Source organism: Lutra lutra, chromosome 1 (assembly GCF_902655055.1).
Source record: "Lutra lutra chromosome 1, mLutLut1.2, whole genome shotgun sequence".
Classification (NCBI taxonomy): domain Eukaryota; kingdom Metazoa; phylum Chordata; class Mammalia; order Carnivora; family Mustelidae; genus Lutra; species Lutra lutra.
In genome coordinates, this window is record NC_062278.1 from 121,571,702 (window position 1) to 121,590,833 (window position 19,132).

The 19,132-nt window shown below is 42.5% G+C and overlaps 1 protein-coding gene across 25 annotated transcripts in view; it reads right to left on the reverse strand.

The window, feature by feature from the left end:
- Positions 1-19,132, reverse strand: part of KALRN (kalirin RhoGEF kinase) — a 675,882-nt gene that overhangs the window by 236,842 nt on the left and 419,908 nt on the right. For all 25 annotated transcript variants that reach the window (XM_047734954.1, XM_047734936.1, XM_047734961.1 and 22 more), the window contains exons 22-25: positions 17,803-17,985; positions 16,462-16,580; positions 13,349-13,415; positions 12,658-12,767 (exon numbers count right to left, since the gene is read on the reverse strand). In XM_047734954.1, the coding sequence (XP_047590910.1) occupies positions 12,658-12,767; positions 13,349-13,415; positions 16,462-16,580; positions 17,803-17,985 (479 nt within the window). The remainder of the gene's footprint in view (positions 1-12,657; positions 12,768-13,348; positions 13,416-16,461; positions 16,581-17,802; positions 17,986-19,132) is intronic.

A 19,132-nucleotide genomic window follows, 5' to 3' on the forward strand; every position in this document is an offset into this window, starting at 1 on the left:
TGCCAATCATACTTAGATATGGTGGTTTAAAAAAAAGGTCATTACCATAGGAAACCAAGGAAAGGCACAGGGTAGATAAAGATAGTGGTGGGTTGGACTTCTCATTCTATATTTTTAAATTTAGGTTTGATTTTTAAAATAATTCAAAAATTAAAAGATATAAAGTAGTTCTAAATCATTGCACTACTTACTTCTATCTTTGGGAAAAATAAATTTTATTGATTTGACTTGCTCTGCCTGGCTCCAGTCCAATCATTCTGGGAGTATCTTATAATTACAGTTAGTTATGGGTTCTGCTTAAGTGTTACTTATGTTCCCCCCATCAATGACATAGGAAGCTGTTGTTTTTAGTTTTAGTCCTATGTGGAAGGCTACAATGTTAATGATTAGTGGGATCACAGAGATATAACTTTTTGTCCACCTGCGATGCAAATTTTTCTGTAATAAATGGGCATTGCTGTTGTAATAAGAAAAAGTCACTTAAAAATTTTGGGGGACTCCTCGCAGTACCCATTTAATGAAATCAACCTTCCCCTCACGTGAATTTTAGACCATCCTGATTTAAATCATGGAATGGAAGTAATTATAATGCAATTTGGGCTTTCAAAATACAAATATGCAGTGCTTGAAAATCAATAAGGTATCCTATTTCCCACTACTTTTAGAAGAACTGACATACATGTATTTAATATGACTTCTACAATAAAAATAGGAGAAAAATCATATAATGCTGTAATTGAGGATCAAATTTTTTTACCAGGCCAAAAAGGAAATATCCTGTTTTTGCTGCAAGAGAAGCAGTCTAGGGGCACCTGGGTGGCTCAGTCAGTTAGGGGACTGCCTTTGGCTCAGGTCATAATCTCAGGGTCCTAGGAGTGAGCCCCACAATGGGCTCCCTGCTGAGCAGGGAGCCACTTCTCCCTTTCCCTCTGCCCCTCCTTCCCACTTGTGCTTTCTCTCAAATAAATAAATAAATAAATAAAATCCTTTTTTTTTTTCTTTTCTTTTTTAAGAGAAGCAATCTGGTTCTCCATCATATCACCTCATCACTGAATTCTAAGAGATATTTATTATGTGGTCCTTCTCCATGAGGAACACTAAGTAATATAATATATAACATCTTCAGGAGTAATTTTCCAGAAGGTGTTTATATGGTCACTCAATTTAAATCTCAGTGAAGACAATAAATGCCATGATGGACTGAATAGGGCCTGGGGCGGGGACTGGAATGACTTGGTGATTGGGGAGAAGATCTTTTTTTTCTTTTTAAGATTTTATTTATTTATTAGATAAAGAGAGAGAGATCACAAATAGGCAGAGAGATAGGCAGGGCGGGGGATTGGGGGGGGGAAGCAGGCCCCCCGCTGAGCAGAGAGCCTGATGCAGGGCTCATCCCAGGACCCTGAGATCATGACCTGAGCCTAAGGCAGAGGCTTAACCCACTGAGCCACCCAGGCACCGCTAGGGGAGAAAATCTGATGGGCTATTCTAAGACAAGGATTGGTGAAAGAAAATGAAAGACTTTAAAGAAGGAAGGACCCAGGAGAGAGGCCCTGGAAGATGAGACAGAAGGGAGAAATGGAAGAACCTAAAGGCCCCTGGCAGTTGGGATGGACCACCTCAGCTTGTGAAAGACCTCTGCTTCCCCATCTGAGGATCTCACTCCAGTCCCCTCAGCTCTGACTCCCACGGTATTTACGCTCTTCTACTTTGGGCTGGTCAAAGAAACGATAAAACAGCCAGATCATGACATTCCATACAGGAGACAATTCAGGGAGCATTTTCTTCTTTCCTTAACTTATGACCCAAGGTCAGTGGCCTGGTTGTTTAAGGTTAATTTTAAACAAATGGTGGTAATTATCCCAATAGAACTGATCATTATCTAGCTGCTAAAGACAGTGCTAGGAATTTTCTTTAGAATCTTGGCAGTCTAAATAGAGCAATGCCATGACTTCCTTGATAGTAGCTATCAAAACCCTATGAGAGGATGCTCAGTTTGACCATTCTCAAGAAATGAAAGCACTATAAAATGAATTAAATGGATAGAATATTATTTCGGTAATGAATGTCTTTCTGGAAAATGAAGGTTTTTAGCAGCAATGGCCATTAGCCCACCCTTCTACTGATCCTGTGTCTCACTGTCCTTTCCTCCCACAGCCAAGCAGAAATTAAAGAACCAGAATTCCCTCTTAGAGCTGTGAGGGGGCTCTTCCAAGGCTGCATTTCCCTCATCTTTGAATAACAACCTCGTGGGGTTGTTGTGAGGATTTAATAAATCCATGTGGGTAAAGAACCCACCCCAGTGCCTAGCATATAGTAGACACTACATAAACAGGGGTTCTTTAGGACCCACGCTTCCCAATATTAACAAACTCATACCCTGATAAACATACATATTGCACTTTTCCCCATTTGTGGAGACTCATTCCTAGGGAGCTCTCCCCTAGGGGAGCCCCTGTTGGAAAATTTATAATAGATTACCTTCCCCTAGAACATATCCTGGGAAATCTTGATTGAGTGCTACAAAAATTAGATTCCAAGGTCACAGTCATTTACATTTGGGAAGTGCTGGGCTGAACTGGTCTCTTTACTGCAGGGCTTCTAAAGACCTATAAAATGACGAGGAACATGAGAAGTGTCCGCGGTAGATACAGTGTGCAATGCCTCCCAAACTTCTTTGCAAGTTCTGGGGGCAGTATCAGACTCTGTCTCAAGGAACACTCCTGGAAAACCCTAGTGGGTGATCCCCACACCTGGCTGGGTACTACCCTCTCCGGGTTTGGATCTGAGCCTCTGCATTGACCAGAAGAGCTCCCTGGGTAATTCTACTGCATTTGGTCCATAGGTCAGCATTTGAAGGACTGCCTCAGATTCCACTGTGCTTCTAGTTGGCAGATCCTATAATGACTCTGAATGATTTAATTTTTTAATAGAAAAAACTAAAACTTAGAAAACTATATTGTGCTGGGCAAATCAATTCACAACCTTGAGTAAGATATTCACTACCATCTCAATGTGATTGTTGAAGGCCATGTAGCAATATTAAACTCTATTCTGCTTTTTGATGTAAAGCTTATGAAGATGGTAGATTATATAACTGATCCATATCATTTCATCTACTTCAAGTAGGATGAGTTTAAATGAAAGCACGAGAGGTCACGACACTCTTCACACATCGGCTCTTCCATAGCCACATCTAGGTCCTCACCATCTCAATAATTAAATGTAATGAATCATGAGAGAACAAGCAAAGCAAGTAGTTTCAGTGTTTATGTGAATGGCTGGGGTTCTTTTTGAAGTGCACAAAACTTTTAAAGAAATGTCAAAATCTAAGCGAAGTCATTACTCTATTAAATGACCATGATGCAATTTTTGTGCAGTTACTTTTTGAGGAAAATGCCTCCCTCTGGCTTCGTACAGATTCCTGGGAAATGAAACCCGTAGCATTTACTGACAGAAAAGCTTTCTGAGGCTTGTGATTAAGTACTACGGAAACAGCACCATTCCAGAAGTACCTTGAGTCATTCTGATTTTGTTCTTTTCTCCAAAGGTAAATTTGGTCTCTGGTCTCACCACTTCTGGAGAAGTGTATCCTTCATGGGAGGCCTCACAGCGTGGTCCAGAAGATGGCCCTTTACATCAAGGGTGCGGTCTGTATTTAAAGGGGAATGTATTTGATGCTCTTGTGTTGTGTGCGTGTGTGTGCCTCTCCTGCATGTGCACTTGTTAGAATGACAGAGGTGGTGAGAAGGGAAATGAGGGTAGGGGCTATGGCAAGGAGGAGGAATAGCACAGGGAGGAGGATACATAAAGAGATAAAGCTGAAGTTAGGGTGGGGAGAGCGCTCTCCTGCTCACCGCTTTGCAGGTAAGTCCAGGGCTTTGCCTCCTTATCAAAGCAGGGTTGGGTTACTGTTTTCATGCAAGTGGAGCTAGACATCATTTCTAAAGAATCACTTGTGACTGACAGATTCAGAGTCTAGCACATAAGAGGGTCTAGAGGGCAAGGGCTGAGACAGCTAATAAGCACGGGACCACCACGAAACCCAGGAGAGCCATGTGCACTCCAGGGAAGGTGTGGGCGGGTTTGTGGAAGTGTGGCCGTCAAGTTTGATGACCTAGGCTGAGCCATGAGAGTCGCCCTTCTCTGTCCCTCCATCCACACCAGGAACTTCAGCCTGGATGAGAGATGAAGGGGAAGTGTGTGCAGGGCTGGAATTCCACTCCACATATTTCCCACCCTCAGGCTCCAACCTCAAGGGGTACTTCACCTTGCTGCCCAGCTACCTGTTGAACATGTTTTGTTAATACCTCCTAATTGCGTTTAACTTGTGTGATCAGAAGAAGCAAAAAGTTCCTACATAGATATGTAACAGGTTTAATGTTAAAATAAATATTAAAAAGTTAACCTCCCATGGAATGTTATTCATGTCCCTTAATGTGCTGTTCAGCAACTAGGCATGGGTACTAAGCAGTCGGTTTGTACAACTAAAATTAACATGACTTTGATACATCCAACTGAATATTTAGAGTATGTCTTGCCTTGGGTATGCCCCAACACCTATAACAGCAGCAGTGTTGGCAGCTGACTGAAAAAAGCCACGGGTAAAGTTTTATAGGGCCCTTCTGATGGGTGGGGTGAGACCTACAATCACATACAGGCACATCAAGGTATGGGTTTAGGGCCCAAGAAAAACTCCAGCAGTTCTTTTGCTTCTTCTTACCCTGACCTTTGAATATTAAGAAAGTGACAATGTGATGTAATGGGATGTTATGAAGACCTGGAATCTTTGGCTGTGCTACCAATAGGCTTGGGCAGGTCACAAACCCTTATAAGCTCCCGTGCCTGTAATACACAAGGGAGAGGAACAGAACTAGATTATCTTGAAAGGTTTTTTCCCAGGCTTTCATATTTTGTAATTCTGTGATTTCTGGAAATGGGATAAAACTAACATCAAGAGCACTTGGATGGGAGAAGAGCATAGAAGCATTGAAGAAGCATATTTTAAGCAAGGGTGTGTGTTGGGAAACAAGAGAAGCAAAGGAGAAAGCAGTGGCCTGCAGTGTGTTCTGTAGACTGGGCTGTAGGCTGCACATCCCTCCTCTCGCCACTGGGTGGAGTTAGCTCCTCACCTTGTAGCTGCAGCTCCTGTTTCTAGGGCTTGTGTTAATTTAGGGGGTGGAAACTAGCATTAAAAAAGGGGAAGGAGGGGCGCCTGGGTGGCTCAGTGGGTTAAAGCCTCTGCCTTCGGCTCGGGTCCTGGTCCCAGGGTCCTGGGATTGAGCCCCATATCGGGCTCTCCGCTCGGCGGGGAGCCTGCTTCCTCCTCTCTCTCTCTGCCTGCCACTCTGCCTACTTGTGATCTCTGTCTGTCAAAAAAAAAAAAAAAAAATCTTAAAAAAAAAAAAAGGGAAGGAGAAAGAGAAACAGAACCTAACCCAAATATCAGAATGTATCGCACACAGTGAGGATGTCATTCTGAAAAACTTAATTTCCCTATTATATATGAGCATGTGCGTCTCAGGATATAACATATTATCTTTTTCTATGGCTTACGATGAAAAAAAAATGTTTAATAAACATCTTGCTGATTTTCCCATCCAGAGGTGATGGTGGCGATGCCTGGGTGGCTCAGTTGGTTAAGTGTCTGCCTTTGGCTCATGTGATGATCCCAGGGTCCTGGGATCAAGTCCTATATCAGGCTACTTGCTCAGTGAGGACCCTGCTTCTCCCTCTGCCTGCTGCTCTCCCAGTTGTGCCCCCCTCCAACAGATAAATTAAATCTTTAAAAAAAAAAACCTCAAAACCAAAATAGAATGGTAGCCCTAGAGAGGTCTGGGTCTCTATCCATCTCTCCCCACACTCCCTTCTGCCTCTAACCTCCCTGACTGCTTCTGCCCTCCCAACTCTCCCTCTTCCTCTTCTTCCCCTTGTTATCTACCCACTTCACTGCTCTCCCGCACTTCTCCTCTATTTAGGTATTTGATCCTTCTCACCCTCCTCACTCTTGCTCCCATCCCTTCCTCTGCACCTCCCCCCACCATCATTTCTGACCCCAACTACCTCTACCCTCCATCTCTCCCTTCCTCTACATCAGTCTCACAGGTGACAAGACATGGCTGAACTGGCAGTGGAAGGGCCGGACCTCGCCTTACCCCTGACCCAGGGTTGAGACTGACTCACAAACTCCTCCCGGTGGCCTCTGTCAGCCTCCTTGCTAGACTTGGCCACTCTCCTCCCTAGAAAGGCCTTTGTTCAAACTTCCCTCCATCATTAAGGCAGCCATCCCTGGCTGTAGAAATCCTACCAGTTATTTAAATCCCATCTTAAATGCCCTCCCTTCTGTGAGGCCTTTCCTATTTTCCAGCTGAGGCCATTTTCTTTGCTTCCCAGCCCCTGAACACAGTACCTGTAATAATAATTCCCATGCCTTGGGGGCAGAGAGCCTGGGTTTGATTCATCACTTGGTACCAGTTCTAGCTCCAAACTAGCATGGGGCTGGCCCAAGAGGGAACTCTGGGAAGATGATGGAAATGTGGGCCTGGTCCAGTTGTTCCCTGGCATTTCCCATCACTTCCCCCAGCTCTCCCCTGCCCTGCTGTACATCAGCCTCGCTCCTGGCTCACCCTGGCTACCTGCTGTCCTGCTCAGCTGACCTTGGCCTGGCTGGTGCTCCCAACTTAGCCCCCCATAGCTCTGGCCCTTTTCCCTTAGCCCTGAGCCCAGGAATGCTGGGCTGGGAGTACAATGGGTGAAGGCCTAGCCCAAATCATAGCTTCTGGCCAAGCCTGAAGAGAAGAAGTATACAGGGTATCTGGCCCTGGTTGTAGGTCCTTCACTTGCCTTTCCAACACTTGCTGAAAAATGACCTGTTTCAGGTAATTATCGTAAAGGTATAGGACCTGGATGACATACCTGCAGAAGTAATGGGCTGAAGTATGCCTCAAACATCCACAGAGAAGCTAGTTAGATATGAATCAAACCAACCAGCTTTGGCAGTCCTGGCTGATGGCCTACGGAGTGGGAGGAGGGGTGAGAGCAGAGACCCCCAGAATCCACACTGAATCTTTAAAGGGGGAGAGGGTGTCCCACCACTGGGTAAGTCTGGCTCCTCTCTGGATCTCAACATCCTTAACTATAAATGAAGACAGTTGTACTTGGTGGTGAGGACGACCCTCAGAGCCCTGACAGCAGAGATTTTATAAAAATGTTATTGCTAGGACTCCCATGCAAATAACAGAAAAAATAACTGAAAACCAAAAAGTAAAGTTCAGATTTAACTGAAAGTGATAAGCATTTTAAACAGCTGTTCTTACTGAAGCTGAAAATCTAATCATCAAGGCAAACTGAAAGAGAATTTTTTTTTTTTTTTTTGAATCACAAGTTGTAGGTTAGTCCAAGTGGGGAGACTGTATTTAAAAAAAAAATCCACTTCTGTTTGGGGGATCTATTTATGGAATATGCTATCTTATCTGAGAGCTCCTAGAATGCTTGGCAAAATACAATAGAAATGGATTTAGGTCTTGTGTGTCTAAGTTTCATTATCTTTATGATTCTATAAAAAGGAGACATAGTATGAAAATGGGAAGAGCAGAGGGTAAAAACTGAGTATCATTCCACTCAAACCTCCAACTTCAGTTAAAACCACCACTTGTAGGTGGTAAATTTTACATGTTGAATTGCTCTTCTTTATAGAAATTTTGGTGCTTGATAATTTCTCCATTTACTATCTGTACAGACAGAGGTCCTTGAGAAAGATCACACACACACACACACACACACACACACACACCCCTCTAATCCTGGTTGTCATTTTTCAATGTGACACCATTTACAAGATCAATACTAATTAGCTGAGAAATGTAACATATTCACCATAACGCCCTCGGTCTAGGTAATAACTTCCTAGTGACTCAGGTAACTGTGTCATTCAGGTAGTGCCAATCTCCATCTCTCGGCCTTCCAGCCTTCCCCCACTCTCTGGACTATAAGAAGACAACCTGAGCTGTGCACTAGAAATGAGAGAAGTGTGTTTATTGTTAGATAGCACTTAACAGTAACTTGGTGAAGAGGCAAATAATTGGGGTTAAAAAGAACCTTTAGATGCTTTCAGGTTAAAAATTGACTACTTCATAAGTATTCCTGAAAAGCAAACAGGTGTTTAGATTGTCGTATGGTCCTCCCATTAAGAAGCTCCCGGGAAGTTTCTATCCAAAATATATAAATTATACAACTCAACATCACCCCCCCCAAACAATTCAATTAAAAAAATAGGCAGAGGACCTGAATAAATTTTTAAAGAAGACATACAAATGGCCAAAGACAACATGATAAGGTATTCAATATCACTCATCATCAGGGAAATGCAAATCAAAACCACAATGAGATACCACCTTACACCTGTCAGAATGGATAAAATAAAAAAGAGGAGGGGCACCTGCATGGCTCAGTCAGTTAAGCATTTGCCTGCCACTCAGGTCATGGTCCCAAGGTTCTGGGATCGAGCCTGCGTTGAGCTCCCTGTTCACTCCCTCTGCCCTCCACTCGTGCTCTCTCTCTCACTCTCTATCTCATATAAATAAAATCATTTTTTTTTAAAGGAGAAATAACAATTGTTGGTGAGGATTTGGAGAAAAAGGAACCCTAGTGGACTATTGGTGGGAATATAAATCAGTGCGGCCACTATGGGAAATCATATGGAGGCTCCTCAAAAAATTAAAAATAGAAATAACACATGACCCAATAATTCCACCACTGAGTCTTTACCCAAAGAAAATGAAAACACTAATTGGAAAATATATATGCAGCCCTATGTTTACTGCAGTATTATTTACAATAATAATAAGCCAAGATAAGTAAGTGACCTAAGAGTTCATCAATAGATGAATAAGGAAGATATGGTACACACACACACACACACACACACACACAGAGAAATATTACACAGCTGTAAAAAAGGATGAGACTGTGCCATTTACAACAACAGGCAGACCTAGAGGATATTATGCTAAATGAAATAAGTCAGATGAAGAAAGACAAATACCATATGATTTTACTCATTTGTGGAATCTGAAAAAAAGCCAAATGAATAAACAACAAAAACCAGAATCAGAGCTGTAAATATAGAGAACAAATTGATGGTTGCCAGAAGGAGGGGTATGGGACAAGGGCAAAACAGGTGAAGAGAAGGGGGAGATCCAGGCCCCCAGCTGTGGAATGAGGACATCACAGGCATGAGAGGCACAGCATAGGAAACACAGTCAATGACATTGTAAGTGTGTCGCATGGTGACAGATGGTAGTTATGTCTGTGGTCAGCACAGCGTACCATATAAGCCCACCAAAGCAGCATGTTGTACACCTGCAGCTAATGTAACACGATGTGTCAACTACACACACATAGCCAGACTGAAACTCATAAGCCAGCCCCAGGAAACTCCTTCATTCGGATATTACTTTGCTATTAATGTTGAAACTGTTAAGGATCTGGCAGTGATGGGGAAAAAATCATACCTAAGAGTTTTCCCTATTTTGAGACCTTCACAAACAGAAGACCTAATTATGGCACTAGCCCACAGGTCTGTAGACTCATTCTATTTTTAGTCTGTGTCCATTCGTCCATCCATCCATCTATCCACCCAACAAACACTGACTTAAAGTGCACTGTGGGGCAGAGCTAGGCCTTAAAAGACATGGAGCTTTCATGGAGTTCACATTTGCTGTATTTTCAAAGTTGCCTTCATTGCCTTTTCAGCTCTTATTTATTAGTGATATTAGAGGTATTATGCTTTTTTCCAGTTAATCAAAATTTGTATGGTGTAAGGAGAAAGCACATACTATGAGAAAAGTCTTAGCTTCAGATCCTATAGATTATTAATACACAGCTTTATTTCCTTGGATGTTCCTTTAAGTTGTGAATAATTTAAAACACTAATTTTTTTTTTTTTTTTTTTTTTTTTTTTTTTTTTTTTTTTTTTGCTGGAGGGCTTTCTATATGCTTTGCAGAATTCCTTTCTTTTAATGCAGGATATACTAATTATTCAAGGTTATTGCTAATCTCAGTTATTATGCTATATGATAGCATACAGCATATAACGGGCTGTGTTGGCCTCTATATAGGGATAAAGGATCATTGGCATCGACACTGAGTAGCCCTTGACCACTGGGATTTTGGGTGTTCTTTTGCCTTTTTACTCTCCTTTTTTTTTTTTTTTTTTTTTTCCAGTTTATCTTCCTTCTTTTACTTTATGCTGGTAATATCAAAGTATTTGCTCAAATTCATGACACTTATTTACTAAGTTACTATGGTCTTAGAAACAATCTAACCATCTAACAAGACTGTTAAACAATTTAACTAGAGGTAAGGTAGCTGTTAGGGAGGATAGAAAGGGCCTTCTGTGAAAAGATAAGAACTTTATCTTTGTGATATCTCTTTTGGCTGTTCAAAGGCTGGTTTTTATTTTCTTCTTGTTTCTTTATAATGTTATAAATAGGTAACTTTGGCTGGGTTGCTGTGTTCTTGATAATTACATTTATTCTTCTACAGAATGTAGGCTTCCATGTGGCTTGACTTTTTTTTTTTTTTAAGGGCTTCTGAGAACTATACTTTGCCACTGGTAGCTATTTCAGCTGTTTAAAAATTACAAATTGCTTACTATGGCTTATTAGCGTGGTATCATGAAACAAGAGTAAGCGGTAGATACTTTGTTACAACTGGTCCATTTTGACATGAATATTCTTTTCCCGACTACGTTGGTTTGGCAAAAGCAGGGCTCCCTGGAAGTGTATGCTGTGATCTCTAGGCTTCCATACTTAGTCATTTTGGTAAGAATATGGGGAAAGTGAGACTTGTTGACTAAATCCCAGAGACCGTAAATCAAAAAAGTGAAAGCACCCTGCCTTACTGCTTACCAGTCCAATGTCTTCTCAGATATTCTGGAGGAGATGGGGTAATGCTGAGCAGGACTCAGAGGACAGAACTGGGGGCTTCGTGGTCAAGAATGGCTTTACTGGGATCTTATTAAAGAGCCATGAGGAAAGAATATTTCTATGTCTGGAGATTTCCAGACAAACCAAATGGAGAATGCTAAAATTTGTGATTTAATAACAAAAAAAAAAAAAAAAGAAGAAGAAAAGAGAAGAAGAAGAAGGAGAAGGAGAAGGAGAAGTAGTAGTAGTAGTAGTAGTAGTAGTAGTACTGGGAACTTTTATTAAGTACTCCAGAAAGTTGGAAGGTTTTTTTCCTCCTAGAAATGACTGGTTTCACAGGCTGACAGGTTAAGATGTCACAGAAGCTGCACATTTGGTGTTCTTTTAAAACTGATGCCATTTGATGACATAAGAGGGTCGATGAGAGAAGAGTGGGTCTCCATGTCTTATTTAGACCTTTTAGAGCCCAGGATCATTTTGTACCAAACTTTTGCTTGCTCCCAGTCATTCCTAGCAAAGGGCCACACTGAGGTCTTATTTTCTACAGCTGGGCTGTCTACTCTGATAGCCATTTGCCATCTAAATTTATTAAATTGAATAAAATTAAATATTCAGTTCTCAGAAGCACAGGTCACTTGTTAATTGTTGAAGGGCCATGCATGTCTAGTGGCTATCGGACTGACCAGCCCAAACGTGGGCCATTTCCATTACAGCAGAACACTGTATTGGAGAATGCTGTTCTAGAGGCTTGCCTCACCCCTACAGAGGGGGTGAGGGTCTCACCAGGAACTCTTGGGGCTGGTGGTTTTATCTCAGTAAATGCCTTGACGAGCCTGACTACAGGACTTTCTCTGAACTGTGTCCTACAACACTGAAGCTCTACCTCTTGGCCCCTTTCTGAGACAAGGTCCCGAGAGAGCTCTAGGACTTTACACTTAATCCTGTGTCTTCAGATTCCTTGTCTTTGTATTTTGAAATCTGAGTTATTTGTGTTAATTGGGTCTGTAACTAACCAACCAATGTTCTGGCTGACTCTGTGAACAATGGAATGTGTGTAGTTTGCTGTAGAAAAGACCCTTAAATTGGGAGCTGAACAAACTGAAGTGCGAGGCTTTAGGGCTCTATGGTTCGACTCATCTCAACAACACACAGAGGGCCGACTGACCTTCTCCCCTATAAGCTGTCAAGATATGTGTTCCATTAGGTATTTTGCTTATCTATCTATATATTTACTTTCTTTCTTTTCTTTTTCTTTTTTTTTTTTTTTTTTTTTGGTTGAAGGTGGGGATGATGAAGTAGCTAAGGAATGGAGGAAGTATTTAGGTTGAAAACAAACAAACAAAAAAAAATGGAATTTGAAACCCAAGGCCCACAGGGAAGAATGATGAGCCTTAGATACATGTCAGAATTTCCTATGGTTTCACTGAGGAGTCGCTACTTTTATCTCCTCGGAGCTTGGTGATCACCCCGATTGGATATGAAGGTGTTGCCAGTTAGGTCCCTAAGGAGACCTGGGACGGACACTGCTGAAGACTCAATGTCACTGTCTACAAGTGACTTTGGACAATTGTGGAGAAAGAGGGTTGAGTGAGAAAAAAGTCTGAGCAACTGACTTAGACAATTCACCAGGTAGGATTTACCAATCAGCTTGGACCCACTCATTGGAAAGCCCTGATGATGGGCATTCACGGCCCTATGTATGCTCTGGGGAAACCCTCCACCAACCTACTTGTTATGAAAATCATAGATCTCCTGGATGTTGCCAAAGATGACATGTTCCTTATTAAGGATCCCGGCGGGGATCTCCTCCACACCGCTCGTCATTTCCCACAGGTAGGTCTGTAAGACAGCAACAGCTTCATCACAGGCAAGAACTACAAAATGCAGACAAAGTAAACAGGACTTTACACTGGAGGGGTAAGACTCAGACCAGGCTTGCATGTGGAGTGTGGAACATGAGATGGTGAGATCCCAGAACAGGAAGAAAGAACACCCAAATGTTCTATTATTTTCAACCGTTGCCAGGAAAACTCACATCCCGAGCTTCACCAAAGCACAAACTCCACATCCCTCTTACTTATTAAATGTGTGTGGTTAAAAGAGTGTTGGGTGGGGGTGAGCGGGTACAGATTTGCAGACTCAACTGAAGTTCATTGACCATGTCATGGTTTTTATTTAGAATTTAAGTCTCCTATATGTTTTTGCTGGGTCTAGCTCCAGTCTGAGAAAAGTTTCTTTTCAAAAGCATTTTAAGCTCCCAGGCAATTACTACTGACTTTGGGAGCAAGATTTCCTCTGTTGGCTTTTATTTGGGAAGCTCTGGGAGAAGACAAAGAGCATTGAGCTTCTCTCAAGGACTTGACACTGGCAAGGCTGTCATTTTTCTAATACAGCTGTGCACTAATGACTGCAAGACTTACCTCCAAGCACTCGTGTAAGTCCCTCACATAAGCCTTCTCTGTCTGTAGCAATTCAGCCATAATGAATCTAGAAGAAAAGAAACAGGCTTTTCACTGGTTCAAGATATAATACCTCCCTCCCTTCACACTTCACTCCCCTACCCCTGGCTTTCATGACTTTCCCGAACGACCCACGTTTCGACTTTACCAACATGTCTCTTCCTTTCTTCCAAACTCCCTGCCTCTGAGTATTCTCCTCAGAGTCCCTGTCACCTTGACCCCTTGTTCTGTATCCCTCCAGCCTGGGTATGTTCAGCTAGTTCCACATTCTCTCCCTTTTCTGCCCCAGTTCCACTGCTGTGCCATGCCGTGCTGACACACATGTGCTCTGGGTTGCACGGGTGTGCTTGCGTGCGTGCAGAAGCACGCGGTACTGCTTATATTCATTTCTCAGCTGCCTGTCTTCCGCTCACAGCTCCTGGAATGATGATTTCTGTTCAACAGAACTGCTGACTTTTACCAAAATGCTCTGCAGTCCCATCAGTTAAGCCAGGTTTAAAAGCCAGGCGCCCATGCCCCAGACGCCGCCACGGAGGCTGGCGGGTAGCAAACTTCGTCTGTAAAGAGCTAGACAGTAAATATTTGTGGGCCCTTAAGTCTCTATCACAACCACTCCACTTTGCTGCTGGAATGTGAAAGGAGCCATGGACTCTATGTAAAAATAAATAAATAACTAGGTCTTAAGTGTTGCTGTGTTCCAACAAGACTTTATTTATGGACACAACAGAGTTTCATCTAATTTTCACACTGCGAAATATTTTTCTTCTGGTATTTTTTCAACCATTGAAAAATATAAAAAATAATGTTGCCCTACAAAACAGGTAGGGGGGTCAGATTTGGCCTGTGGGCCACAGTTTGCTGACCTCTGGCCTAGATTACCGTGTATGCTTGACACAATTTCGAAGCGGGCTCGCTTATAACCCGCACCGCACAGCACAAGTTAAGGATGTTGTGACTGCTCTTCAGTCTCCCCTAAAGGAAAGCTTGGGCTCCGCACCTGCAAGGAGAGGGCTCCCTTACTCTTGGGCCCCTGAACAACACGATGTTCCTGGGCAGTTATTACACTGATGATGCCTGCCTTCATTGTAGCGTACCGACTTCATTTGCTTTCTTTCACAGATTTTTTCTATAAATGGTGCTTCTTAGCTGACATGTGATGTAGTAATATCTAACTGAGCCAATGTATAGATTTATACATTGATCTTAGGCGATGTCAGCTTTTCATGGTAGCTCATAATGAAAACCGCTACTTTTAGGTATGTTGGTCTTCACATGAAAATTTTGAGAATGATTAGCCCCAAAGTGTCCCCTGTTGGAAATTTCACAAGAAATATGAAAATGAAGGGCGCCTGGGTGGCTCAGTGGGTTAAGCCGCTGCCTTCGGCTCAGGTCATGATCCCAGGTTCTGGGTTCAAGCCCCACATCGGGCTTTCTGCTCAGCAGGGAGCCTGCTTCCTCCTCTCTCTCTGCCTGCCTCTCTGCCTACTTGTGATTTCTCTCTGTCAAATAAATAAATAAAAATCTTTAAAAAAAAAAAAGAAATATGAAAATGGGCAGCATCTTTTTTCGGACCTTTGTCTTTGAAGGATTTTCCTTAAAGTAATCCATTGTGCTAGCAATGACCTTTCCATTAATATTAAAGTAGTGATTCAAAAAAACCCCTCCCTTTTGCAGGAGTTCATTAGCCGCTCTCTTACTATTCTATGCTATTGGAAGAGTGGAAAGGGCATGAGCTTTGAAGTCAGACAAATAGAAACTGAATTATTATTTTGTCATTTACTGGAAGTAGGACTGGCTTTCCAAGCCTTGGACTCCTTACTTATAAAACAGCTGACCACAGTGGGTTGTCACAAGGATTAAATGAGACCATATAAGCAAAGTTTCTTACACGTTGCAGGTGTTTGGTAAATAAGGAAAGAAGGAAAATCAGAAGGGACATAATCTGACATGCCTTAAAAAGTTGTCTTTGTTTCACTGCCTTGGGTTTCTGGTATTCCTCTACCTTGTCCCTTTTTCTCCATCTGCTTCCTGAAGTTTAAACTGTCTTCTTCATAATTCAGCTCCATTGCCCTCCACCCCATTTTGTTTTCTTTTCCAGCTGTCCTTTCCCATCCTCTGGCTATTTGGTGTCCCAGAGAGAGTGCAACAGGAAGATCTGGCCAAGTACAGGCTCTTTATTTCCCTTCCTGTTATAGGCTGAATTGTGCCACCCCGTCCCCCATTCATATGTTAAAGTCCCAAACCCTAGTACCTGAGAATGTAACCTTATTTAGAAACAGTCCTTTACAAATGTAAACAGTTAAGATTGGGTTATACTGGAAAAGGGTAGGCCCCTATTTTAAAGTGACGGGTGTCATTAAAAAGGAGAAATCTGGATATAGGTATATATTCAGGAAGAATGCCATGTATACCTGTTGCCAGCCATCTAGAGGTAAGGAGAAAGACCTGGAACAAATCCTTCCCTCCCAGCCCTCAGAGGGACCAGACCTGCCGACACTTTGATCTCAGACTTCTAGTCTCCAGAGCTGTGAAGCATTGTATTTCTGTTACTGAAGCCATCCAATTTGTCATACTTTGTTACAGCAGCCCAAATAAACTAATACACTCCCCAGATAAAACACAAGCTCTGGACTTTGCAGAACAGCTTCAGTTTCTCCAGCTCCAAGGGACCTGTTTTCCTACTTTATTTTGATAAGACCAACTACATTGGGCTTCTTAATTTTAGGACATACTACTTTTTTCCCCAGCGCTACCCAAAAGGAATCTTTCAAAATATTCTTCATAAAGCTCTTGCAAAGATCGCTGGGTATGTGTAACTTTCTAACACCAATATAAAGAAAGCAGAGCCATCACAAAGTGGTTTTTAAGGTGGACATGGTTCATTGTTTCCACTATCCAATGCTCTATAATTCTTGATTAGTGTGAAATGTGGGTGGAAGCATCATGTCTGTCTATTCCAACCTCTGTGGGTGGTCGGGAGGACACATGAAGCTGTACAAAGGAACATGTAGCAGTGAAAACCAAGCATAGTCATGAGGAGCTTGCTACGTGGGTAGAAGCTCCCCAAAACATACTCTTTCTTCCGGGCTGACTTCCGCTTCTCTTCATTGACTTCGTGGTTGGCGTCCCGTAGCTTGACCTCACGATCTGAAAGGCTTGCTGGGATGATGTCCAGCTCTAGGTCCTTATTGTCCTACACAGAGAGAGATCGCAGAGGTCACCTTGGAGATGCCTTGGGAGAGGAACTCATCAGAGTTAGGGGAGGTTATAGAAGGCAAAAAGAGAGGAAGATACAAGGGAGCAGGTTGAAAAAACAGGGAATCCCACAAATGTCCACCTACAAGTCCTCTTCTTCATGAAATTTTTTTTTCAATTAAGAAAGGTATAAAATGGTCACGGCTAATATCCATGGCAAGGAAAAAAAATAAACACATTTAATAATTAGTGTCATATTTCCCCAATGACTTTAGTTCTGATTAATCTAAATGTATACACACACACACACACACACACACACACGTCTAAAATTGGTTATTAACCATTAAAATAGATGTGAAACAGAAATACATACAGATATAAGAAAACTTTCATTTGTCAAAGGAAAATAATAAAAGCCAGTATTTTTATTTAAAAAAGCAACTTCTCTTGGAAAGAGAAAGCTAAATGATAGAACAATTATTAAATTTGCCCATCCCTGCCTATTTCAAACACTGTTTTCTATTTATACAGGATGGAAACCTTCAGGAAAAAAAACTCACCGTTTAAAGCCTAGGGGAGGTGTTATTATTTCTCCCAATTTAGTGGTTTAACCAGTTCACTCTCTAGTCTGTTCTGCTTCAGAGCATCAGTCTATTTAAAGATTTAAGAATTAGAAATCCTAGGATTAAACTGCCAGCCTATATTTAGCTCTTAATTCATAGGTTACTGACCTCTATTACAAAGAAGAGATTAAAAGTCAGTCTTCCCTTGATTCTTGGCAAACAGTATCTCTTTTCAGTTGAAATGCCCAATAGCCTTTGCACAATTGCATCCCTTACTCCTGAAAGAACACTATTATACATCCTGGGGACCCTAACATTTGCTGATTAACATAATTGGGTGGAAGATGGCACTGATGAAGCCAAGGTAAAGGGTTTAGTCCTCAAAGTCAACAGTTAACTCTACACACGGAAAAACTCTGTTCTGTGGCCATGGGCCCCAGCGCTGGCCAGCCAGTTTTGTTATTTAGCATTAATCATGAGGGGCTGAATCAAAATCCATCCCCCCGACTAGAAAAATCACACAAGGCAAGTGTTCTAGGGGTCAAGAGCTCAGAAAGACTGTTCCGGAAAGCCCACTTTCCTCCATGGTAATGAGAGGAGCGGTGCCCAGAGATGAGAAGGGAGGATGTCGCAGCTGGGCAACCCCATGCCTACCTCCGTGTTGACGCCTAGTGCTTTCTCCAGAGAGTACCGGTACTTTCCCATCCTCAGGGAGAAGTCTCTGTAATGCTTGTCCACCGTGGTCACCCATTTCCTGATCTCTGTGGCATGAATGTGGCCTTTTTCCACAAAGCTATCAGCCAGTTGAATCAGAAGCTTCACCTTCTCCTTTGTTTGCTGTCCCAAAAGATGGTCTCAAGTTACTAGATTTATGCTCACAGCCCTTCACTCCCATCCCCCTTTCCATCACTCCCACCCCCCTTTCCTTCACTGCAGCCACAGATATTCCCTGCCTGCCTGGGTTTATAGCCCAGCTCTGCCCCTAGCTGGGAGGTCTTGAACAAATTACCTAAATCTTCTGTGCCTCTGTTCTTTTATCTACAAAACAGGGATCATAATAATCCTCTGTCATAGGGTTGTTGTGAGCATTTCATGAGTTGACCATGCAGAATGCTCAGAACAGTGCCTGGGGCACAGCGCTCACATTAGGAGCTCAGGAAGCGATACATGTTAGCCATCATGATTACTGTAAGCATCTCGTACATTAATACGGTCCTTTAGCAGGTCACAGAATAGGTTAATGTCACATCTGAGACTCATTTGAGTCTTAAAGCATCTCTAAAATGTGGGTGGCAGAAGGTGGTGGGGTCTCCTCAAACCACAGATAAAAAAAGCCGAGGCTTAGAGAGGCTTAGGGCTTGTCCAAGTTCATCCCACCTGTAAGTGAATAATAGCACCTATTGGCTTCTGGACCATGGAGCCTAGTTCTCTCCCTTCACTGCACCGGCCTGAAGGAGGCTTTGTCAACAGCTTGGGTGGCACATGCTAGGATCTAAAGAAATCCAATGAGCAGATTTCAGAGTAAGGTCTGTCCCTTTCACCACCAGGATCTTGTCTTTAGTTTCCATTAGAGAGAGAGAGAGAGAGAAGAGTTAATGAAGCTAGTATCTATTATGGGGCTAAGGAAGGTGGAGTTCTGATATATATTGGATTAATTCCATTTCTACCCAGAGTTTATTCAACACTTACTCTGTCCACACCACTGTGCAGAGGGCTGTGGGAACAGGCTTGGGGGGTAAACAAAAGAAGAGAAAAAGATACTCATTTTCTCCAGTCTGTATCTCTAGAGGGGACAAGATTGTCACGCAGAGTGATTAAATAACTCAGGGCATTATGAAATTGAATGTCAACATGAGAAGTATGTAGAGTTAACACTGCAGGAATTTTAAAGCAGGGAAAAATGAAGGTGGGATGGCATGGGCAGGAAAGGTCCTGTGGGGAGGAGGGACTTACGCTGGGAAAGATACAGAAACAAAGGAGATGT